Source organism: Mauremys reevesii, linkage group 5, assembly GCF_016161935.1.
Source record: "Mauremys reevesii isolate NIE-2019 linkage group 5, ASM1616193v1, whole genome shotgun sequence".
NCBI classification, from domain to species: Eukaryota; Metazoa; Chordata; order Testudines; family Geoemydidae; genus Mauremys; species Mauremys reevesii.
In genome coordinates, this window is record NC_052627.1 from 96,494,929 (window position 1) to 96,521,414 (window position 26,486).

Here is a 26,486-nt window from a genome sequence, read left to right on the forward strand (position 1 = left end):
TCTTTAGGCATTTTGCACGTAAATATCACGTGATGCTGGCTACAACAGTGCCATGCGAATGCCTGTTCTCACTTTCAGGTGACACTGTAAACAAAAATTGGGCAGCATTATCTCCTGCAAATGTAAACAAACTTGTTTTTCTGAGCGCTTGGCTGAACAAGAAGTAGGATTGAGTGGACTTGTGGGCTCTAAAGTTTTACATTGAATTTATAAATTCAACTTTCATGATAAAGAGACTGCACTAAAGTACTTGCAATGGGGGAATTGAAAAATACTATTTTTTTTACAGTGCAAATATTTGTAATAAAAATAAATATAAACTGAGCAGTGTACACTTTGTATTCTGTGTTGTAATTGAAATCAATATATTTGAAAATGTAGAAAACATCCAAAATATTTAAATAGTATTCTATTATTGTTTAACAGCATGATTGTGTGATTAATCGCGATTAATATTTTTAATTGTGTGATTAATCGCGATTAATATTTTTAATCGCTTGACAGTCCTAATTTATAGTGTTTATTACGATAGCATCTAAGCACTTCACAGATATAAACACACTAAGACCTGATCTACACCTAAAATGTAGGTTGAACTAGCTACATTGCTCAGGCATATGAAAAAGTCACATCTTCAAAAGATGTAGGTAAGCTGACCTAAGCCCTGGTATACGTTGATAGAATAATTTCTGACAATTTAACTACCCACTTCTTGAGGGGGTGGATTAACTACAGTGACAGAAAAACCTCTTCCGTCACTGTAGCAAGTGTCTACACTACAGTGGCACAGCTGCAGTGCCGTAGCTGTGTCAGTCTAAACATCTGTAGAGTAGAATGCTCTTAAGATCTGCCAAGGGGACAGTTGTGATGTAGACCCCTATTATGAGTGGGATGTTAGTTCTTCACGCTGTTCTTGGTTTAATCTTAGACTGCTACTTTTGAACACACCAATAAGTTTTCTTCTGTACTGGTTCTATGTGCAAATGCACTGATCAAACTCAACTTCATTTAATTGCAGCATGATGAAATGAGTCCCAGGTTCATCACATGTGCTAAAAACTCTACAGAACAGTATCAAGTACTCTAAAAAGTTAGGAAATATACATTAAGAGAACTGTGCACATTAAGTCCAGTAAAAAGAAGACTGAGGTCAGACATGAAAGCATAATTTCTTCTGGAGAGATGGTCATTGTGTATAATTCCCAACATAAACAAGAAGAGATGGAGACTGTGGCTCCTTCAGTAAGAAATATTGCTTTTCCTTATTGTGATGCATGGATTGGATCAAGCTGGCAGTCAGCCATGACAGATCTCATATTCCTGCCTGCCTCCAGAGAACCATCTCACTTTCAAGTGTACTAAGCAAGCTCTCTCAAAGATTGCCCCAGTAGGTTAGTCAGGTTCACTGAATGGATTTGGTTATTGACCACAAAAGCATAAGCATCTCTTGTGAATTTAGAGCTGCCTAGATTTAACAGAGCCCACTGTTGGGTGGGGTGGTGGTACATTTTCCCAGCGGGCCCTCATTGAAGTATTGTATCACACATAAACACAAAGATCCCAGGAGATAGGGTGACCAGATCTCCTGATTTTATAGGGACAGTCCCGATTTTTGGGTCTTTTTCTTGTATAGGCTCCTATTACCCCCCACCCCCATCCCGATTTTTCACATTTACTGTCTGGTCACCCTACCAGGAGATGAGTTGTCTAGCTGCTGCACCATCCTTGAAAGATTGTGTAGTGTGCACTCCCTCTGTGGGGGATCAGCTTTGCTAGCTGATACAAAGGAGTGAGGTAGAAGCCATGGCCTTGCCTCTCTCCTTTGTTTTTTTTTTTTGTTTTGTTTTTTTACAGGCTAGTACTTAGGTGAGTGCAAGATCTCAAGTGTGCCCAGCTGCAACATGGGAACATAAGGAAAGGAGGTACATTGCACCCATTCCTCTGACTTGTGCCTCTGTGCAGGAGCCAAACACAATTTTCCCCTTAGTATGAAGTTTTGTACACCCACTTCCTTTTGAAAGTCTTGCACTCAAGTTATGTAATTCACTTGTCTGTGATATTCCTACTTTATTTTTTGTTTTTGTTTCTCAGCTCTCTTGAGGCTTTTGCATCATGCTGCAAAAATATCTAAAAAATACTAGATTTCTGGAAAATAAAAGAATCAATTTCACAACTATTAGGTCTTACTCCATTTTATGCTGGAAAAAGGAACATACTGCATACATATTTTTCCTTTGCCAAAAGTGATCAATTCAGGTCAGCATTGAGGCAGCAAAATGAGTTAAGGCAGAGGTTCTCGAACTGTGGTCTGCAGACCACCAGTGGTCCACGAGCTCCATTCAGGTGGTCCGCGGATAGTTACTTTTCAGGTGCGCGCCTGGGCGGCCGCACACAAGAGAATGAAGGACCACCCACCTAATTAGTGGAGCCACACAGGTGTGGCTCCACTAATTAGGTGCCTGGACCCTGAAGAAGACGCACAGGTAAGGTGAGGTGGTGGCCTTGTGGGGAATGGGGATAGGTGGGAGGGTACAGTGGGGTGAGAAGAGGGGGTGGAGGGAATTTGGGATGTGCAGGGCTGTGGCAGCCAGAGAAAGAGGTAACTTTCCACAGCACCAGGGCTGCGGCTGCTGGGGAGAGATGGCCCCACTTCCCAGCCTCAGCTCTGTGGTGGGGGAGAGACCCCCTTCCTTCCTGGCCCCAGCATGGGGGCTGCCGCGGCAGGGGGAGAGGGCACATCCATCGCATTAGAAAGACTACAGATATTAAAATGTGAGTTGTGTGCTTTTATTTTAGAAAAAAAAGTAAATATTATAAAGTTTTTTTTATGTAGCGCTTTCATCCAAAGTGCTTTACAATAGTTAGCTAATGGTACAAGCATTTGGAAAGATCACTAAGTGGTCTGCTGAGACCCTCAGCAACTTTCAAGTGGCCCGCGGAAAAAGAAGTTTGAGAACCACTGAGTTAGGGAAGTAAACAGAACTATATATTTATAAAAAAGTTTTCCATCAGTTTGTAACAACTTCTGTTTTTAGACTAATGCAAAATACCATAATTAATATTTTAAACATGGCTTTAGCAAAGGTTTGCTTCTATTTTAAAAGCAAATTAAAAATCCCTTTGCTTAAAACCATCGGTAAGATGGAACAGTGCTTATCTTAGTTTTCATCATTCTCAGTTGCAATACTTCACCTGAGCTGCTTCTTTTAATAAAAAGCAGTACTTGCTGCTTTTAATGATCTTACACTCATTTAATTATTAGAAAATTGCTAAACCAAAAGAAATGTTACAATATTTAAATGTTGGCATGCAATGCTTCATACTTGTGTACAGACAGAATATCAGTGTCACACTACTGTCTAAAAAAATGAGGAGTACTTGTGGCACCTTAGAGACTGTGGGCTTGGCTACACTTGAGGGTTACAGCGCTGGTGGTGGCTTTACAGTGCTGTAACTTACTCCCCGTCCACACTGGCAAGGAACATACAGCGCTGTATCTCTCTGGCTACAGCACTGGCTGTACTCCACCTCGACGAGAGGAATAAAGAGAACAGAGCTGCTCTTGCAGTGCTGGGGTGCAAGTGTAAACAGTGATTAATCTTACTACGCTGTAACTGACCTCCGGAACCTTCCCATAATGCTTTTTAAGTAAAGATAACACTCTTTGTTTTGTTGTGATGCCACTCTTTGTTTTGTTGTGAACTCAGGGCTCCCGGAGCTGCTTATCTAAAAAACAAACACAGCTACTGTTTGCTCGAGCAGAGGGAGGCAGGAGGATGAATGTCCACAGCTAGTGTTTGCTTGAGGAGAGAAGCAGCCCGGAGCGGGGGAGGAGGGGTCCGTTTTGGAGCAGCTGCTTATCTGGTCTGAAGGCTATTTGCATTTAGTGAATGAGAGAGGGGTGGGGGAAGGGGTCGAAACTTTTAAAATGATTGAAGGTTGGTGCTGTGTATCTTCAAGTCCTTAGAACTTGCAAGGCAGGGAGCTGACACAGTGTCAGCTCCAAAAATCCACTCTCTCTGTCTCCCCCACGCTCCCTGTCACACTCCACTCCATCCCCCTCTTTTGAAAAGCATGTTGCAGCCACTTGAACGCTGGGATAGCTGCCCATAATGCACCACTTCCAACACCGCTGCAAATGCTGCAAATGTGGCCACACTGCAGCGCTGGTAGCTGTCAGTGTGGCCACACTGCAGCGCTTTCTCTACACAGCTGTATGAAGACAGCTTTAACTCGCAGCGCTGTACAGCTGCAAGTGTAGCCAAACCTTAACAAATTTATGTGAGCATAAGCTTTAGTGGGCTAGAACATTTGACATTAGGCCACTATATTCCTGAATAAAAAGAACCAGATAAGATTATATTATATATAGATATATATAAAAAAACCACAACTCCTTAACTGGCTGAATGGATTACTTTTGATGCCATACGTAAGTGCCTCTACAACACCACCAACCTCTGCATCTTTCTAGATCAAGACTAAGAGTAGGCACTGAAATCTGCATTCCTGTAATACAGAAGGCTACCAATAGGACAACAGTCCAACCTCAACCCGGTCCTTGGATCTACTTTTGAGACTGACAAGTACTATTTAACCTTGGGGGGATGGGGGTGATCAAACCCAGTAAAGCTGTATAAATTAATACTTGTGGCAAAATTCTTCTTTGCATCTCCAAACAACAAATATATCTACTCACTAGAACAGAGAACCCTAGCATAGCTATGGTTTACTATAGCACAAGGCTTGAACCTATGAAAATAATTCCATGATAACTAAAAATATAAGCAGTCCAAGACTGTTTTTGACTAAAAACCCCAAACTGTGTTCTTGTGATTAAGTCCACTGTATTGCAATTCATTATAAATTAACATTCCCCACTGAAACAACCTCTCTCTTGACTCACATATTTTACAAATGCTAACCATTTAATAGAATGCATTATAATCATTATAATTTAATTATAATTAATTCTGATTTTAGGTTTTAACTGATCAACACTGATAAAACAACCCCAATTAAAGAAAAAGAAATCTGTGTGTATCCAATACAAACCTGCAAAACACTGGAAATGGTTACTTGTATCTAAGGGCTTGTTTAAATGGAGCAGTAATATGGATTATGGGAGCATGACTTCTAAAGCACACTTATGTGTTACTCATTAATTGGTCCATGCAGATCCCACTGGAGTGCACCAAAGGTTCTCTACTGCGCTTTAAAGTAGTGCTGTGTGAAAGAGTACTATGTTAAAGTGCTCTAGAGAACATCGCAAAGAGAGTACTTATTACAATATATATATTATACTATACAAAGTAATATACATTACTCATTACCGTATATTAATTAATAACCCCCCCCAAAACAAAATCCCCAATTATAAATTACAGTTTTCTGGGGATTTGGTTATTTATGTAGCTCCTTGCACCAAAGTTCAAAGACATTTATAATTGAGCAATTACAAATGGTGCATTAACATTATAAGCACATCTGAAAAACAGATGCAGAAAAAGGTATGTTTATATATTTGGAACAAATTTTTTAGCAGTAATTTAAACAGAAAATTCTAAAGTACTAGGCGCTTCTGAAGAAAAGGAAGCTGAATCTCTCACAGTTAGGAATGTGATTAATCAGCTTTTTCAGAATATGATCAAAGACCAGATACTAGCCACTGGAACCTGGTAAACAAATACAAATACAAACAACCATGTCACAAGCCTTTGCAACAGCAACAAGATTTTCCAGATGTCTAGGATGCTGCTTCTGTCAATAAACAGATGCCAGAATGTATAATTTCAAAGAAATCTATAAATAAAACTGATGAAATAGAGGTTTCATTACAAGTCTTGTTGCCATTAGCTTTACAGTCCTATAACATTCTTCTTCTTCGTTTAGCCAGATAGTTGGCTGTAGCGATCGTTCGCCATTTGGTCCGTCCCTGAGCAACTGCAAAGGCTTGACGGTCTGAGAGTCCAACATCAGAACAGACTTGATAAACTCATGTACTAGGGGGTCTGCCTTTGGGCCGCCTCCACTCCTTGATTGGTGGCTTTTATCCCGGATGTTACAAGCCACCTGAAGAACAGCATTCGCTGGAACGTCCTGTGGCATCCTTGCAACATGTCTGAAAAGCATAAGGCACCACTAGCGGACAATGGCCCCAGTAGTCTGTAGACCCAAACAACCATAAACATTTGCATTACAGATGAAGTCATGCCACTTTATGCCCAGTATACGATGTTGACATTTTGTGTAGAAAGCCTTCAGCTTTGTCCAGTCTGCGCAGTGTAGTGTCCATGTTTCACACCCGTACAACAGTATGGAAAGATACAGCTCGAATAAATCCTGAACTTGGTTGTCATACTAAGATGATGTTGATTCCATATCGGTTGTAGACGGCCCATGGAAGATGCTGTGATGCCAATCTGATGGAGAACCTCTGTGTGAGAATTGGAGGAGACAGTAAGTATAGAACCCAGATAGCAAAAGCTGGAAACTGATTCAGTGGTTTCATTGTTCAAAGAGATTGGAGTCGCAGGTGGACCTGGTCCTATATTTTTCAGTTTTGTCTTTGACTATGAAGCATAGAGGAGACCAATCTTAGCTGACTCCTCCATATGCTGGAGTACCTCACGAAACCTGTCGGGGCTCTGTACTAAAAGAACATCATCAGCGTAATCAAGGTCTGTGAGCAAGAGATCACCGATCTCAATGCCTATGGACCTGACGGAATGCTGCATTATGAAATCCATTGGCCGACAAAAGAGTGCAGGGGCCAGAATACAGTCCTGCCTAACACCAGATACTGATTTAAAAGGCGCTGACATCCGGTTCCCCAGACAAACACAGGCAGTGGTTCCATTATGCAGTTCTCTAATCAAGTCCAGCAGAGTAGTAGACACATCTACACCCTTTAAGGCCTTCCGTAACACGACACGGTCTACTGAATCAAATGCAGCCTTGACATCAACATACGCTATTTGCAGGGGCTTCCTGAACTCTCGATGCATCTCTGACAACAAACGAAGGGCCAAAATGACATCTAATGTGGAACTGTTCCTCATAAATCCTGACTGTTGGGGACAACACTTCCGATGTAGCAAAGGCTCCAGGTATGCCAGCAAAACATGCGCAAATACCTTCCCTGGAATGGAGAGCAAGGTGATCGGCCTGTAGCTCTTACATTTGCTGTGCGGTCCCTTGCCCTTATAGAGTGAGAGCACAATACCATCCTTCCAGGCAGTTGGCAGGGTTCCAGTTCTCCACACCAGACGAAAGATGGCCAGAAGTGACGCTGCTACAGGATCAATAGCACATTTTCGCAACTCTGAGGGGATGCCATCAGCACCAGCTGCACATTCGTTTTTCAGTTTAGATATGGCATACTTCACTTCATTCAATGTTGGTGCATCAGGACAAATGTTTGGATCCAGAACTGCAGTGACTGCCAGATCATCCAATTCTGAACAAGCGGCAGTTGGAGGATGGTTCAGGATACTGTGATAATGTTCCACATAGTGTGAGAGAATGTCATAATCCGATTTACATGGATGGCCTTGGCTGACATTCAGGATACCATTTGTAGTGACTACCTCTTGACCACTGAGGTTGTGAATGGCACAGAATCCTGGCTGCAAGTCGATCCTGGCTAAGCCAAATTTGACATCATCTGTCACTTGCTTATAATATGCCTTGCGATCGCGGACTGCCAGGGTGTTAAATTTTCGCTTCAGCTGATTAAGAGTGTGTTTATCACCACACTGGCGCACTGAGGCCTTCAATTTAATTATCTGCCATGGTCGATGTACTGGATGCTTATAGCCAATCGTCTGCTCAGTAGATTGGTTGAGGGTAGAAGAGAACAGGGACCAGGCAACCTCCATGTCATCTGGCAGATTAGCTAGAGCTGAGAATCTGATGCTGACAACAATATAAAACTTGTTGGATAAACCTGGCACACGGAGTGCGTAGATGTCAAACTTCATCATCAGAGAGGGCTTACCTGCTTGTTGGAACATCAAGACCATACTGGTAACCACTAGATGGTGATCTGTGTTCGCCGCGCATTCCACACCACGATAAGCTCTACAGCAGGCGAAGATATGCCTATCATGTGTAATGATGTGGTCCAACTCCTTTTGAGTGACACCATCATGAGAGATCCATTACATCTGGTGTAAGCATCGCCATTTGAACCATGACCCAAGAATGGAAAGATTTTGGGAGGCACAGAATGTAAGCAAGCGGCAAGAGTTATTACTGGGTGTGCCTGAACCATAAAGACCAATGACCTGTTCACACCCAGTTCGCAGGGAGCCAGTCACTGCATTTAGGTCACTCAAGATCATGTGGAAGGACTGTGCATACTAGATGTTCAAACTGATCAGAGAAATGATCTTTAACTGAGTCAAAAAATTCCTCAGTTGACACACAGACTACCATGACAGTGAAGTAACTGTGTCAATGTTTAAGATGTGCAATTAGTAAACAAGGAGACACAGGCATCCACGTTGTCAGGGAGGACTTGGTTTCGTGTTGCAATAGTACTGCTACACCATATAAATGGTTGGGGCTGCCAGAATACAGAAGGAAAGAATTGTCCACCTCATGACGTCTGTGATCTATTAGCCTTGCTTCTGTTAGTCCTGAAATTGATATACCAAGACAATCCATTTCGGGTGAGACAGCGACCTGATGACCATACCTGTGAAGAGTTGCAACATTCCAAGTTGCAATTTTGGTGGACTGTTGGAGATCCCAGATACAATTGGATGCATTGTCACAATGTACTCCAGATGTGCCTGCCAACATCAGTGGATGTGTGTCCCCAAGGGGGCTTTGGCATGAACCCATCATGTTTCCACCGAGGGGAGACGGCACTGACAGGGCATCTACAGCTGAAAATAAGGCAGGGGCTTTAACCCTGGCTCTGAGTACTAGGTTATTCATGGTAAAAAAAAAAAAAAAAAGAGCCAACGATTATCCCGGGAAATATCTCGTCCCACTAGGATGAGATGGAGGTGCAGTAATGCAACCCTATTCCTGGTCTACCAGTACTGGCTTCGACCTGAGCTGTTGAGTCTTTCCCAGTGACTTCCTTCGCCTCGGGTAGCTAGGTGCAGATGCTACCCTGCATCTTTGCTGCTTGTGTTAGCCATCATTTTCAGGGTTCACGCTGGATCTCTCCACCTTGCGTAATGCCCAAGGCAATATTTCGGACAAACCTTCATCGCTGATGGCATAGCTCCAACGAGCAATCCCCTACTTCAGATGCCCTGTAATTTTTTTAAGTTTGTGAGTTTAAGTCCTCACATCTCTACTTATAACAATATGGCTTTTAGTGAGCCCTCCAATTTTCTGTCTCCTTTCTTCCAAACAGCTTTGAACCTTCTACCATAAAATTGGAAACCATTTCATTATATTTTACTGTGTTTGCTATGTCACATTGCCCATTGCTATGTAATCATGTAACAAAACATCATACTATAACGCACCTTCATGGGTCAGAGTGAAGGCTGTTGTTGCAACTTAATTCAATTTCCTGATTTATGTGTGATTAACATTCATTTTAAAAATACTTCAATTTCATTTTTTGAGGAATCTGAAAAAATTGAATAAATGAAAAGGTGACAAATGTAGAATCAGAAATGGCAGCATACATCTGCAAAAGATGGAAGAAAAGTGAGAGACACAATAGTGGTTGTAATCAAGTATTGTTTTGGTGTTTTACCCTTAACGTTTACTGTCCAATTAGTACTGATCAGGCCCAATTTCTCTTGATTTTATATTTACTAATTTCTGTAAATTCTATTTCCAAGGACTCTAGATGTTTCAATTACAGTAGATTAAAAGACAAGAACAATACAACACTAAAACTTAGCTATAAAGCTAAGAACATAAGAACGGCCATACTGGGTCAGACCAAAGGTCCATCAAGCCCAGTATCCTGTCCTCTGTCAGTGGCCAATGGCAGGTGCCCCAAAGGGAAAGAACAGACAGGTTATCATCAAGTGATTCATGCCCTGTCACCCAATCCCAGCTTCTGGCAAATTTCTGCCCATCCTGGCTAATAGCCATTGATGGACCTATCTTCCATGAATCTATCTAGCTCCCTTTTGAACCCCGTTATAGTATTGGCCTTCACAACACCCTCTGGCAAGAAGTTCCAGAGGTTGACAGTGCGTTGCGTGAAAAAAATAAGTTATTTTGTTCAGCATATGTTTAACATAAGAAGTAAGCCTTGAATTATTTCCTGAAGGTCAATGGACTCTGACCTTAATACGTTTCTAAAGAAAGTGAATTACAAATTCAGGGACCCACAGCTCAGTAAGTTCTGTCACTGATTATGGAATACTCAAATGTAAGTATCAAAAGAAAATACCTTCAGCCAATCCAGCTAATGATCATAAAGAGGACACAGGGTGCATACAACAGGGTCAAAGATCATCGAGTGCTTTAAAGATAATCATTAAGAGATTGAAGAAGGTCACAGTTCATAGATGTTGATTAGTGAATTTTATTTGTATCTGTCAAAGGCTCATGAAAGCCTTAGTTTTCCCATCTACAAAATGGAGATAATTCTTACCCTACCTTACAGGGATGTTGCAAGTGTTCAGTTTGTAAAGCCCTTTGACATGATATAAGTGCTAAATATTATTAATTAAATCAATGAGAGCAGTTATTTTAATGACCCTAGTGCAGGTGGCATTTTCATCCATTCAAATACAAAACTAACTACAGATCTTCTCTGTTCCTCATGTATTTATCTCTATTTCTAAGAAACCAAAATCACTACTAGTTGAGGGAACTTCCACATAGACAGTATAAGTATGTCCCCTAAAAATACTGATGTTATCCATGGGAAAAAGAGCTAATGGTTTTATATTTGTAATAATTTACCTGTGGAGCAAGCAGAGGCAGCCTAATGTAAGCCAACAGCTTACTAAGTTCTTTCCTTCTCTGTTCCAAATCATGTCGAACCCAAGTAAGCAGTGCATTCAGTATAGTTTCTTCATTAGGAATATTCATATCATCACTTGCCAAAAGCTTTGCAATTTCAGCAGCTGGCAATAATAAAAACTCCTGGTTTCTAATTACTTCCATGAAATTCTCCTGAAAAAGAAAAAACATTTTCAATATGAACACTAAAGATCTTTGGATAAGCCACTATTGTCATCCGCTGCTGAAAGTTGTAGAAACACAATGTACTGAGATGCAGATTTTGCTGAGTAGAGTACAGCATACTCCAGTAATGGGCATGTTTGTAATGGTCTTCATTATAGTTAGATTGGAAATTATGTTTGACACAAACCAATGAGTAAATGAACAGGAAAACAGTTCTAACTTTAACTTTCAGTAGGTTATTTTAAATTGTTTTTATTGTTTTGTAAGTCAAATACAGCTGAGTAAGGTATATAGATAGTGGAATGAAGATATAAAGGATTCACAGTACTGCACCAGGCTACAAATTAATTTTTTTAATCAACAATTACTCTTTTGATAGGTTTCAATTCTCCACATCTGCCCTTCCGTCATTTCTAGTAGCCTGTCCTCATTCCACGGTAGGAAGAAACAAAATATAAAATGTTTCCAACCATAAGTGCACATTATTTAAAAATACCAGGATTTTTAGAAGATTTTGTGGAAGCTTTATTAAACTCAAGTGCAAGTGGCAAAAAACCCACAAAAAACTAGAAGAGCAATAAGAAGCTTATAACAAATACATTTTGCCAAACTTGAATGCTTTTTTAATAGCACTGAAAAGGGCAAGACCACAGTTCCTCCATGCTCCTTTGCAAGGGAACAAGAAGAAGGCATAAGGTGGAAAGAGTCTCTGATTCAAAATAATACATCTACACTGCAGTGGAAGACCCGTGGCACAGCTGTGGCTTGCCCAGGTCAGCTGACTTGAACTTGCAGGGCTTCGTCTGGGGGCTTTAAAATTGCAGTGTAGATGTTTGTGCTTGGGCTTGGGCTGGAGCCAAGGCAAGCTCAAATGTCTACACTGCAATTTTATAGTCGCACAGCCCAAGCCAGCTGACACGGGCTCTGAGACTCGATGCCACAGGTTTTTTTATTGAAGTGCAGATGTACCCAATGTGGTCTGCTCCTGGAACAGCACATCTATATGTTTCCTTTTACTCAGAGATTGTAGTAACTTAATGATCAAGTCCAAAATTAGCAGACATAATGTAGCTGAATTTTAGAAAAGCATTTGATTTAATCTCTAAAGTAATCTTACTCTCAAAATTAATTGAAATCGGTTTGGATACTGGCTGAAACACTTTTTGTTTTTTTAAAGGTAAAAATAAAAGCCAAAATATCCACGGGGTGGGTGTGTTCGATAAAAGGACTGTGCAGAGGCCAGTGTTAAGACCAACCCTTTTTTATATATCTTCATTAATGATCTAAAAGGAGTAAACTCCATATTAGAGAAATTCACAGAAAATCCTAAATTGGAAAGACCTTCATCTTGGAAAAATGCAAGTTAATATCTCAGAGGAAAAATAATTCAGTAACTCAAAACACAGATTTAATAACAGAGAAAAATCCAGGAGCAGTAGAGAGAAATACTGTTGAAAATGGCATTGCAAATCAGATATGAATTTGCAATACAAAATGGCAATAACAATGTCCATTACAGTTTTGGATTGCATAAGCACTGGGCATATCATCGCAGAGGAGGGAGATGACTTTTTGTTTTAAATATGGCTCTGGAAATACATTGAGTATTGCATTCAATTCTGTGCATCTCATTACCAGAAAGATATTGACAAAATAAGGGAGCTCAGAGAAGAAGAACAAAACCTGCAAAGGCCGGATGGATTGACTTCTAAGGAAAGATTGAACAAGTTGAATATGTATTATTGTGACTAAAAGATATAAAAGAGGACAAGGCACACGACTGTCTACAAATATCTAGTTACATTTTTAAATGTAACTTCATGCTTTCTCCCTTGTTGCCTCTCACATTTGGGAGGTGCTCCCCATAAATGTCCATAAAGCTGCCTCATTATCCATGTTCAAAACGCTCCTCTCTGCCATGATGCCTACAAAAAACTTGACAACAATTGGGATGCTGGCAAGTGGAGATCACTGTCTATCATGTTGACCAATATTGTCTCATTGTTTCCTTGTACCCTCCTGTTTGTATCCATCTGTTGTCTCTTATGTTACAGTAAGGGTATTGTCTACACTACAGTAGCACAGCTACGGCACACCTTTCTGGTTGCTATATATGCGCTGAGTCTGCTTCTCCATCCCTCTCCAAGCCTCTATTTCTGAGTTCTTCTCCTCATAAACAGTATTGATCTCTGCTGTTGCTCATGAATTACTCAAGCAGCAGCAAGCTGAACTTGATCCAATTCTTGTAATATTTTTGCACAGTCCATGTGCTTCTGAAGACCAGCAATAAAAAAAGACGGTTACTCACCTTTGTAACTGTTGTTCTTCGAGATGTGTTGCTCATATCCATTCCAATTAGGTGTGCGCGCGCCGCGTGCACGTTCGTCGGAAGACTTTTTATCCTAGCAGCACTCAGTGGGTCGGCTGGGCGCCCCCTGGAGTGGCGCCGCTATAGCGCCGAATATATACCCCTGCCGACCCATCCGCTCCTCAGTTCCTTCTTGCCGGCTACTCCAACAGTGGGGAAGGAGGGCGGGTTTGGAATGGATATGAGCAACACATCTTGAAGAACAACAGTTACAAAGGTGAGTAACCGTCTTTTCTTCTTCGAGTGCTTGCTCATATGCATTCCAATTAGGTGATTCCCAAGCCTTACCTAGGCGGTGGGGTCGGAGTGAGATGTCGCGGAGTGTAAGACCGCTGAGTCAAAGGCAGCATCGTCTCTAGATTGTTGAACCAAGGCGTAATGCGCCGCAAAGGTATGGATGGAAGACCAGGTAGCGGCCCTACAGATTTCTTGAATGGGCACATGGGCCAGGAAGGCAGCCGAGGAGGCTTGAGCCCGAGTGGAATGGGCAGTCAGATGTCCAGCGGGAACCTGCGCCAAGTCATAGCATGCCCGGATACAAGGCGTCACCCAAGAAGCAATTCGTTGGGAGGAGACGGGCATACCCTTCATGCGGACAGTGACAGTCACAAAGAGCTGAGGAGACCGTCGGAAGGGCTTAGTTCTCTAAATATAAAACGCGAGAGCCCTGCGGACGTCCAAGGTGTGCAGTTGCTGCTCCCGACGCGACGAGTGTGGTTTCAGGAAGAAAACAGGGAGGAAAACGTCCTGATTGACGTGGAATGCAGACACCACTTTAGGGAGAAAGGCTGGGTGCGGTCGGAGCTGTACCTTGTCCTTATGGAAGACCGTGTACGGAGGATCTGCAGTGAATGCGTGAAGCTCTGAAACTCGTCTGGCCGATGTAATGGTGACGAGGAAGGCCGTCTTCCAGGAGAGGTACAGCAACGAGTAGGTGGCCAAAGGCTCAAAGGGATGACGCGTAAGCTGAGCTAGCACCAGGTTCAAGTCCCAAGTAGGGGCAGGTCTCCTGACCTGAGGATACAGACGTTCCAAGCCCCTACGAAATCTGGACACCATATGGTGAGAGAAGACCGTAGAGCCTGCGTCTCCAGGATGGAAGGCGGAAATGGCAGCAATATGCACTTTAATGGACGAGACCGACAGGTTCTGTTCCTTAAGGGACCATAAGTAGTCCAGGATAATGGGAATGGGCACCTGATCCGGGAGGAAATCCCGCTGAGCGCACCAACAAGAGAAGCGCTTCCACTTGGCGAGATATGTTGTTCGCATAGAAGGCTTTCTACTCCCCAATAGGACCTACTGTACAGCGTCCGAACAGTGCAACTCCGACTCGTTTAGCCAGAGAGCAGCCATGCTGTCAGATGGAGGGACTGTAGGTCCGGGTGGTGAAGTCTGCCGAAGTCCTGGGATATGAGGTCTGGATAGAGCAGCCAGGGTATCGGATCTGCCACTGAGAGGTCGAGCAGCTGCATGTACCAATGTTGCCTCGGCCACGCTGGAGCAATTAGGATCAGCCGAGCCCTGTCTCTGCAGAGCTTGAGGAGGACTCAGTGGACGAGTGGGAACGGAGGGAATGCATAAAGGAGGCGATCGTTCCACGGAAGCAGGAACGCATCCGAGAGGGAGCCCGGGGAGCGACCCTGCAGGGAGCAGAACTGCTGGCACTTCCGGTTCTGACGGGAGGCGAAAAGGTCTATGAGGGGAAACCCCCACTTTTGGAAGACCGAATAGAGGACGTCCGGGTAGATGGACCACTCGTGAGTGAGGAAGGATCTGCTCAATTGGTCCGCCAAGGTGTTCCGGACTCCAGGGAGAAAGGATGCTACCGGGTCTATTGAGTGGGCTATGCAAAAGTCCCAAAGCAGAATTGCCTCCCAACAGAGGGGGGAGGATCGCATTCCCCCTTGCTTGTTGATATAATACATGGCCGTTGTGTTGTCCGTGAAGACCGAGACACAACGACCCTGTAGCTGAGCCTGGAACGCCTGACACGCCAGGCGGACTGCCCTCAACTCCCGAACGTTTATGTGCAGCGCCAACTCCTGGGGAGACCAAAGGGCTTGAGTACGAAGTCGCCCCAGATGTGCACCCCAACCCAGGGACAACGCATCCGTTGTTAAGGACACAGAGGGTTGCGGCGGCTGGAATGGGAGGCCCGAGCACACCAGGGACTGCGACCTCCACCAATTGAGGGAGGTGAGGACACTCGGTGGAATGGTGAGTATCATGTCTATGGCGTCTCTGCCCGGATGGTACGTCGAGGCGAGCCAAGTTTGAAGGGGCCTCATGCGCAGCCTGGCGTGCTTTGTCACGAACGTGCATGCTGCCAGGTGGCCGAGGAAGCGGAGGCAAGAGCGCGCCGAGGTTGTCGGAAAGTCCTGGAGCGTCTGAATGAGAGAGACAATCAAGTGAAAGCGAGGCAAGGGCAGACTGGCTGTTGCGAGAGTGGAGTCTAGCAATGCCCCGATGAACTATATTCTCTGCGTAGGTACTAGGGTGGATTTCCCTACGTTGAGCAAGAGTCCTAGACGGGCGAAAATGTCTTTGATGATGTCCACTGCTGTGGTTACTTGTGCGGCCGAGGTTCCTCAAATTAGCCAATCGTCGAGGTATGGGAAGACATGAATTCGGCGGCGGCGGCGGAAGGCTGCGACTACTGCCATGCACTTTGTAAACACCCGCGGGGCCGTGGAGATGCCGAAGGGGAGGACTGTAAACTGAAAGTGCTGGCGGCCCACCACAAACCGCAAATACCGTCTGTGCGGAGGGTATATAGAAATATGGAAATATGCGTCCTTCATGTCGAGAGCCGTGTACCAATCTCTGGGATCCAGGGAAGGGATGATGGTCCCCAGGGATACCATGCGAAACTTGAACTTTTTCCAGGTACTTGTTCAGGCCTTGCAGGTCCAGGATAGGTCAGAGACCCCCTTTTGCCTTGGGGATTAGAAAGTAACGGGAATAAAACCCCTTGCCCCTTGAGCCCTCTGGTACCTCCTCTATAGCCCCGATGGTCCGGAGCTGGCGTACCTCCTGCAAGAGGAGTTGCTCGTGAGAGGGGTCCCTGAAGAGGGACGAGGAAGGGGGGTGGGAGGGTGGGGTTGAAAGAAACTGAAGGTGGTATCCCAGTTCCACCGTGCGAAGGACCCAACGATCGGAAGTGATGCTGGACAACGCAGGGAGGAAAAAGGAAAGATGGTTGTAAAACAAAAATGGGTCCTCGGAGGTCATCGGTACGCTGCTCTCGGGCGCACCCTCAAAAGTTTGGTTTCGGGCCCGCGGATGGTTTAGCGGAGCCGGAATTGTTGTTGTCCCCTTGAGGTCCGGACTGTCGTCTGCGCGTACAGCGACTTCGACGCCTCGCAAAGTCCTGCCTTGGACTTGGTGGGGGGTAAGGACGCTGAGGCTGAGGGCGGAAGGGCCGCCTTTGAGTCTGGGGGGTATGCATCCCGAGGGAACGCATAATCACCCGATTGTCTTTCAGACTTTGAAGCCTGGAATCCGTCTTTTCAGAAAATAGGCCCTTGCCATCGAATGGGAGGTCCTGAAGCGTATACTGGAGCTCAGGTGGCAGGCCCGATGCCTGAAGCCACGAAATACGTCGCATCGCTATACCAGATGCGACCGTACGAGCAGCGGAGTCTGCAGCGTCCAGTGAGGCCTGGAGCGAGGTACGGGCCACCTTTTTGCCTTCCTCCGACAATGCTGAAAACTCTTGTCTGAAGTCCTGAGGCAGGAGCTCAGAGAACTTGCTCACTGACTGCCAGGTATTATAATTGTACCTGCTTAGCAGGGCCTGCTGGTTCGCTACTCGCAGTTGGAGGCCCCCTGCGGAATAGACCTTGCGGCCCAAGAGGTCCATACGTCTGGCCTCCCTAGATTTCGGTGCGGGGGCCTGCTGTCCATGGCGCTCCCTGTCATTAACCGATTGCACGACCAACGAGGAGGGAAGGGGGTGCACATACAAGTACTCGTAGCCCTGGGAGGGCACCATGTATTTGCGCTCAACTCCTCTGGCGGTCGGTTGGATAGACGCCGGGGATTGCCAGATGGTGTCTGCTTTGGCCTGGATTGTGCGAATAAAGGGGAGCGCCACACGTGTGGGGGCCTCCGCTGTCAAAATATCAACGACCGGGTCCTCCGCCTCTGGGACTTCCTCGGCGGGCAAGTTGATATTTTGTGCAACACGCCGGAGGAGGTCCTGAAGCGAACGAAGGTCGATCGGAGGTGGACCAGATGTGGATGTGCCAGCCACTGCCTCATCCGGGGAAGAGGACGAGGAAAGGCCCGGAACAAGTGGCTCCTGAAGTGGCTCCTGGTCCTGGGCAACATCTGGAGTCGGAGAGGCTTGGGCCTCCGGAACCGGCGCCGAAACGTCTTCAGTATCGGTCACTGGAGGCCTGCTAATCATCGCCTCTGGCATGCGATGCTCTGCAGCCACCGGGTGAGGTGGTACTGTGGGCTCGCCTTGGGCCTGATGGTACGCCCAAGGCATCCAGAAGGGCCACTGCTGCGGTGCGTGGTCCTAGGCATGATGTCTCTGGGAACCCCTGCTATTATTGTCTGAGTCCCCATAATAGGCAGAGCCGGCGTGAGACGAGGCCAAGGCGTGCCTGGACGGCCATGGCGGAGCCATGCTTGAATAGGGCGGGTCTGTGTAGGCAGAGTGGCCCTGCGCTGTACGTCGCAGTGGAGAGCGGTGCCGGGAGTCATAGCGGTACCGCGACGGAGATCGGGACCTACTACCAGCGCAGTGCCGGGAAGTCGACCGATGCCTAGAGTCCCTGCGTCTCGACCTGCTACGGGAGACACGGTGCCGGGATCGGTGCTGGGAGCGGGAGCGGTGCCAGGAGTACCGGGACGGAGAGCGGGACCGTGATCGGTGCCGTGAATAGGACCGGTGCCTTGATGGGTAGCGGTACCGGGACTGGGAACGGTGCCGTGACCGTGATCGGCGGCTGGATCTTGATCGTCCACGGGAGCGCGACCCGGAGCGTCGGCGCTCGACGGTGCCCTGCGAGGGGTGCCTCATCATGGCTGGCTTGCCTAGAAACCGAGGGGCCCGCACCGGCGATGCCGGGGGCTGAGGCGGCCCTGGGTCCGTGAGGGCAATCAGGTCTCTCGCCGTTGCGAAAGTCTCCAGCGTAGAGGGCACAATAAGCTCTACCGCGGCGGGTGCCGGGGAGTCAATGGGCACCGGACTCAACGGCCCCTGAGAGGCCGGAATCGACGGTGCAGTCGTGGGCAGTGCCGTGGCAGATGAAGGTGCCGGGCAATCCGCTCTCGGTGCGCGCTCAGACTGTGCCCCAGATGCGGGTGCCGCAGGAGTCTTGCGCTTCTTCCCCCATGGGGAGAGTGACTGGTGCCGTGGATGAGACAACGGCTGGTGCGGGGTCTTTGTGGTGCCGGAGGTTCCCGGTGCGGAGGCAGAACTTGTTCCCGGTGCCGGCGGCGGAGTCGGTGCAGGAGGAGTGAGCGCCGCTTCCATTAGGAGCTGCCTAAGGCGAATGTCCCTCTCCTTCTTTGTTCGGGGCTTAAAAGCCTTGCAAATGCGGCACTTGTCCGCCAAATGGGATTCCCCGAGGCACCTAAGACAGGAGCTGTGCGGGTCTCCTGTGGGCATCGGCCTACGGCAGGTCGAGCACTGTTTGAACCCCGGCGAGCTGGGCATGGGCCCGGCACCGGACGAGGGAGAAAAGGGCTAAGCCCCAACCCCTCTCAACTATTTACACTAACTATTACTAAAAAAAACAATAAAAGTTAACTATAACACGAAGACTGAACTATATACACTATAACTATAGGAAAAACGAGTGAAAAGCTAGGGAAGTGGAGGACAGCTAAGCTGCGCTCCACAGTTCCAACGACCGACACGGGCGGTAAGAAGGAACTGAGGAGCGGATGGGTCGGCAGGGGTATATATTCGGCGCTATAGCGGCGCCACTCCAGGGGGCGCCCAGCCGACCCACCGAGTGCTGCTAGGGTAAAAAGTCTTCCGACGAACGTGCACGCAGCGCGCGCACACCTAATTGGAATGCATATAAGCAAGCACTCGAAGAAGAACTGACGTGACTGTTCACTTTTCACTCTGCTTTAAAGCTTGAAAAAGCTATGAGTAGCAGCTGCAGCAGAGATTCTGGAGCTCTCTTCTTGCACACTTGGACAGCACTGGTTTAATAATCACTTTATATTCAGAAGGTTTTCCTTGCAACTTAAAAGGCTAGCAACTTAAACCAAAAATTAACACAAAAATTAAAGCTTGGATGCTGCAGAAGTGGATGGCACCTGCCTGGGAAAATTTCCTATTCACCATAGGCAACTGGATTTTTCAAGCCCTGAAAGAAGTAGAAACCATTTTCCTTTTCTCTGAAAACACTCATTTTCCTTTGGTTCACATTTTTTGAAAGGGAAAAAAAGCTAAATATTTCATTGAATAATTACTGCACACTATCAACTGTTCTCAAATGAGCTAGAAGAGAATAAACATTTATTTTTTTCCTTGATGGATTGAGGATAATTAGAGGCTACATAGGTCACTGGACAGGTCACAAGACTGGAAGTCTGGAGTTCTGGATTCTCTTCCTAGCTTTGCCATTCAGTAGCTACAAGACCCTTGCCTTAATTTTTCTATCACCATTTTACAGATGGGAAATTAAGGTGCAATTACACTCACTATCTTTTATAAAGCACTTCAGGATCTACAGATGAAGACACTATATAAGTACTAAGTATTGTTACTACAAAGCAATCACCACACAATGAACGATTTTCTTAAGTTAAAAAAATAATGTTGATCTTAGAATAATTAATGACATTCATCAACTCTTACAAATTTGCATCAATTATATTTTAGTTCCCTTCCTGACCTCAAAATAGAGGAATTATACTGTGCTTATCTTGGGACACGATGGCATAGCATCTTGATGTTACTTGAGATATCAAGTTAATGGAGATTATGTGATTCTGATCTCCTGGATAAACTAAAGAAATCACAGCAATCACCCTTGTTGGAAATGTAGGATGTCCCCAGACCTGATATAACAGGAAGATGTTGGAAGTAAAACACTATGTTAGATGCTGCTTTGGAAAAAACGATCAGAAGTGCAAAAACTCTGTACTTTATGCCCTGATACAGAGATACTTAAATTAACCTTTTGGCTACTCTAGCAACATTTTTAAATTTGTAGTCATGTGGCCCATTACTTTTTATAAATTATATTTACATAATAAGATAACTGTATGTATAAAAGGTTAATTAGGTGCATTTGCACACACAATCCTGGTAATTGCATTTTACATGCCTACATTATCAGAATCAAGCCCACAATGCCTGTTTATATGCTATTATGTCCAACTCCTAGTCACTTTAGACTGTTGCAGTGTTTCGCTTACTATGTCCTGAGGATTTTTCAGGCACTGTCAAATTTTGAAGTCCAAAAAACTGATCTAGTTTGACAATAACCTTGAAGAGTTTTCTTATTCTTTGTCACAATGAGTAAATAGTCTATAAATTGAGTGACAACATAGTTAATAATAAAGTAATGAAACACTCATGTTCTTTTAGCAAAATAGCAACATACATACTTTTAATCTGAAGTGGTCCAGCATTCAAATCAATCCTACTTATATTTATACTTCAAATACACTGCACTGACTGAAACTATGCCAACGTTTTCAAGTGACACTAATGGATGTTGTTCAGATAGAGAAAGTCCATTAGTGGAGCTGGACCCACTGAGATTATTCACTGATGGATCTTTTATTTTGAGAAAATGCCCATTTCATGTGAACTGCTGGTCTCAAAGTACAGCAATGGTTTAAATTAGGTGCTTATCAAAATACTCATTGTTTCACGCATAGCTTTTCAATATGACAGCATTAAAACTGAGTAGTAGATTTAACTGCAGTGAAATTGTCTGCATGGTGAACTGCTCTTTCCATCAGACTAGAAAAGAAAAAGCAGCAACAAAAGAAAGAAAATGAATATATTGAAATTAAAATATAAATATTTTATACTATTAATTTACTTCAAATTTCAAGTGCCTTTAAGAAAGGCAAGACAGTGTGGCAAAACCAACAGAAATTTCTCCGGTCAGGGTTATTTCTCTGTAACCCATGATCATTTGTTTCATATGAACAATTTATAGATTTTAACAAACAGCAGAATTTACAGAACTATAAGTATGTTTAACCCTGATGCTTTAATATTTTAATGGAATGAGCATCAAGTGACTAGTATTCATTAGTGTTAAACATTTTTATTCTTTCAAATTGCTTTTAAAGAAATGAAATTATTTTGGGATTTATTTGAATTGAAGATTCAATTGGACTATACATTTCTATTCAGTTTCCATAGCAACATTAGTTTCAAACCAAAGGAACTGCTTCAGTATTACTCATTATTACTAAAATTCAATTTCATGTCTCCATTGGAACTAAACAACATTAAAAAGGCCTTGGGAAGAATCCATCTAGCACAACTAATTAGTTTGAAAATGGCTTTTAAAAATCCAGCTAATTTAAATCTGATTCATGGCAAAGCTTTAGAATCAGTAATTGTGCCACTGAAGTAAACAATGGCCTAAAGGTACGCAACTATTTTCCTGTGAATTGAACAACTTCTTACTAAAGGAAAGATGTGCAGTCAGTAATAAGCTAACTTTTGAGAAGTGAGACAACAACCAACAGTTGCTGTCAAAATAATAAGACCAGCTGGAGGTACACCTTCTAAAGGCTAATATTTTAAAATGCATCAAATAATATTTTGTTAACCTTCTGATTCTAGCATTCCACTACTAAATGTTAGAAGAACGTGACTAAACAGTATCACAACTAGGACAATTATTTATTTAGAAAAAAACTGTTTGGGCAAGGAGGAAATAAGGAGTCTATTTCTGTGTGATTTTTTTTCATCATAACGTACAATGATTTCTCAGTCTCTCACTATTTCTCATAATCATACATATCTGTTTTACTCTGTTCTTCCTGTCTCATCTGATTGTTTTATTGATGCTCTGTCTTCAATCCATACTTGACCAATAATGAAACCTTTTCTTATTATATACTGTGATTTGCACACTATTCATTCACGTGTTTTAATAAACATCAGTATGTATGCATTGTTAAATGCATCAATGATCTACCCACCTGAGAGGGAACTGAATCACACACAACAAGAATGCCGGGGTATTTGATTCTAATCTCTCATAGTAAACTTGAAGCGACAAGGTGGGTGAGGTAAACCATTTCTGTTGGTAAAAGAGACAAGTTTTTGAGATACACAGAGCTCTTCTTCAGGTCTCTGTGTGTACCTCAAAAGTTTGTCTCTACTATCCTGGGACCAACATGGATACAACAACACTGCAAACAATAGTAAGCTTGGACATTAAGTCAGAGGAAAAATAATAAAAAATAAAACAACCAAACAACGGGTTCCATTCAGCAAAAATTCTGAAGGTAAAAGGAGAATCGATGGATTTCTGATTCAATTACCCCAATTCCAATTAAGAAACACAAATTACACATTTCAGATGACATGGGGATACCACACAGGGGATCAAAGGCTTTAATACTAAGTTCATTGATGTGGTATCCAGATGCCTGAGTTCAGTACCCAAGAGCCTTGACCAGCAGAAGCCATGTCATGGGAGGAGGAGAGAAGTACCTCACGTAACTCTAGGAACTCCCATGAGCAAAGAGCAGCAGTGCTAACTGACCACAGACAGATATGCCTCTTAGGGCTAGTCTACACTGGGGAATCGATCTAAGATACGCAACTTCAGCTACGTTATTTGTGTAGCTGAAGTTGAAGTATCTTAGTTCGACTTACCTGGCCGCCCTCAGGGCGGCGAGTCTACTGCTGCAGCTCCCCCGTCGACGCTGCTTACTCCACCTGCCGAGGTGGAGTACGGGCGTCAATTCGCGGATCGATTTATCGCGTCTAGACGAGACACGATAAATTGATCCCCGATAGATCGATTACTATCCGCCGATCCAGCGGGTAGTATAGACGTACCCTTAGGCTCTTACCCTTCTCTGATAGTAGAGTTACCATAAAATGATACCTTTCAGGGAGGTAAGGAGAAAAATTAACAAAAGATGTTGGTGAGGGAATGAAATTTAAGAATGTCAGAGAATCAGACTTGCTCCAAATAAATCCTCAAACCCTCACTTAATTGGTGGCTATACTTTTGCACTTGGCTACTCATGATTCTACCTAAGAACATATGTTCCTTGTTCCAATGTTGCTATATAGAAGGTGGCGGAGTACATTTCCCAGACCAGAACAAAGGCTCTGTGTAAGCTCGAAATCTTGTGTCTTTCACCAACAGAAGTTGGACCAATAAAAGTTACTACCTCACCCACACTGTTTCTCTAAATAGTCACAGGCATTATTGAAAATTTTACCCATTACCTTTTTTCTGACTAAATGGAACACTACCAAGATAGAAAGCAGTACTTAATGTTACAGTATATAAATAGCTCTGATAATAACAATGGCTCTTAGGGGGTGGGGGCGGGATAACAACATTTACCTCATGAAGGCAGATACTCTATATTTTCCTTGCTACAGAAAAATCAATGAATGGATGATGCTACAAATAAGGACATACCATGGTGAAATTGTGAGCCACTTTGTGCAAGTCAGTGCAACCCTGTGCATCAGCAAAAGAGCGGATTCCAAGGCAGTTGGATGGGTGAAGCTGTTTCATTAAGAACTTACAGCACGCTTCCACAACCTGGGAAAGCTGGAGAAGGCAAGCTGTAGATAACAGGCACTCAATATTATCTTCTTTTAATTCAAGGCGACCTAACAATATTAAAAGAAGGGTGCTCATTATTTATGAAAGAATATTGACTGTAATTCCAACAAGAGATTTTTCTGAACACACACACACACAAAAGGTTTTTTGACAGACTAAGTAAGAGAGAGAGAGAGAGAGAAAAAATGTGACTGAAATGGTAGTTCTGGTTCCTCTGCTTTTATCTTTTGTCAACCCCCCCCAAAAATCATAAACAACATAGAATTATTTTCAGAACATGCTACAGAACATCGGACTAAGACAATAACATTCCTACAAGAGAACGCAAAAATTAAAAATTAGTAGCTTGCATAACAGAGTGCAAAAGAATTATGAAAAAATATTCTCCTTTCGCCAATCAGGATGCATCTGAAATATTTTGACATTTGTCAACTAACTAGAGAGACTACATCCCACTAAGTTGCTCTAGGTAATGGCAGTAATAGTAGTTTTAATGAATAAAAAGTTGAATTGTATGGTGTAGCATTTCTACCAAATATCTGAAATCTAATAATGGAATATGATGTTCACTTAGGGACAGAACATCAGAGAAACATTACCACCCTTTTTTTCATTCTTATTACCTGTGTATGCATATTGAACCAAAGCCCACAGTGCATTTGGCTCTACACCTTCCATCTTGATTTCTTCCTGTCTTGCTTCTCTTACATCATTAGTAAACATGGCTGCAAAGTAGTCCGAAACAGAGGAGAGAACTAATCTGAGCACATATTGGAGAAAGGGGAGAGAGAGGGAAAAAAAGACCTTAGTGAAGCTGACGTTTGTTAATAAATGCTTCATTATTTTGCCCTTTGAAGGTGCATTGTACTGAGGAAAGCATTTTAAACTTGACAAACTGCTTCATGCCCCAGTTCCTTCCTATGAATAATGAAGTACTGTTACCGAAAGTACATTTTCTGCTGATGTAAATGATTTACCCTTTTAGTGCTCAATGACTTTTTATAATCGCCATATAAAAATAATACATAAAGAAGCAAATACATAGCATTAGATACTGTATGAAAAACACCTGGAAAAAACAATCAATTATTAATTTTAAAATGGTAAAGGAATTACTTCTTAGTAATTTAAAAAATACTTTAAAATATTTTATTTATGTTCCTCATAGGCTAATTGATAAAAATATCAATGACAGAACCTGCCTACTCAGTAGAACTGGAGATCATACAAATCAGAAAATTCCACATGTGAGTATAGTAAGTCAGTCACAAGAATATGGTAATAGTAGAGTTACCTTTTTTGTGTAAGCACTTCACACATTACTTTTGTCAACTGTTTGGGATGAGTGCATGTCTAGGTTAATGCTCAACAAAGAGTTATTTGCATCAGAGAGAGAGCAAAACACTTAATACATACAGTATTATAATAGTAATACATTTTCAAGAATTAAGGTAGGTGAAGATATGATTAAATAGAGTGGAAAAGCAAGGGGAATGCTTAGTAGTATTTCTTACAGATATTTGGATTAACTGGATGCATTTTACAGATAAACTACATAAAATTGTGTCTTAGTTTAACAATTGCAAAGTTATAGATTGCTGACAGTGTTGCGCCATTACTTTTTATTAAATTGTGTCTGCATATCTTCCATCTGTTATCCATTGCATCATCTTTGTCCAGGGCTGCATCAGGTAAATACTTTTTGCCAGCCTTTTGGAGGCAATGGAGATGGGTGAGAATGTGCAGAACTTGAATTAAACACAATTTGACCATGAGGAAAATGGTTTAAAAACATTTTAAACATTTCAAAGGGCAGTATAACAGTATTCTGTAATCCTTGTAATACAAAATTCCTTTTATGGCCCATTCTTGATCAACTAGGTTATTTAGTCCCAGAGGATAATTAGAATAATTTGTTAGGATGGCTATTCATGTGGCAGTTCTGGGTGTTTTAGCTTTTCATTTAAATAAAACCTCAGCTTCAAATACTGCCTCTCAGAATCGGATTCTGTACAGCATGAGTGTGGTATGAGATAAATTCATCTGGTCATTGAGGGAGATTTGTCAGATTGATTTGATATTCTCCTGTTCAGTCAGAAGCCTCAGATTGTCCGGGACCACGTAGTCATATTTCATCTGGTGAATGGTTCTTTGGATGGACCAGATTTGAATGAGTTAATAAAACAAATTTTAAAATAACTTGTAATTCATTATATTCTTCCATTAAAATT

General features: G+C 43.3%; 1 protein-coding gene across 8 annotated transcripts in view; it reads right to left on the bottom strand.

Moving 5' to 3' along the window:
• Positions 1-26,486, bottom strand: part of KLHL5 (kelch like family member 5) — a 102,594-nt gene that overhangs the window by 20,545 nt on the left and 55,563 nt on the right. For all 8 annotated transcript variants that reach the window (XM_039540560.1, XM_039540559.1, XM_039540562.1 and 5 more), the window contains 3 exons: positions 24,879-25,015; positions 24,106-24,302; positions 10,897-11,109 (listed from right to left, as the gene is read on the bottom strand). In XM_039540560.1, coding sequence (XP_039396494.1) covers positions 10,897-11,109; positions 24,106-24,302; positions 24,879-25,015 — 547 coding nt within the window. The remainder of the gene's footprint in view (positions 1-10,896; positions 11,110-24,105; positions 24,303-24,878; positions 25,016-26,486) is intronic.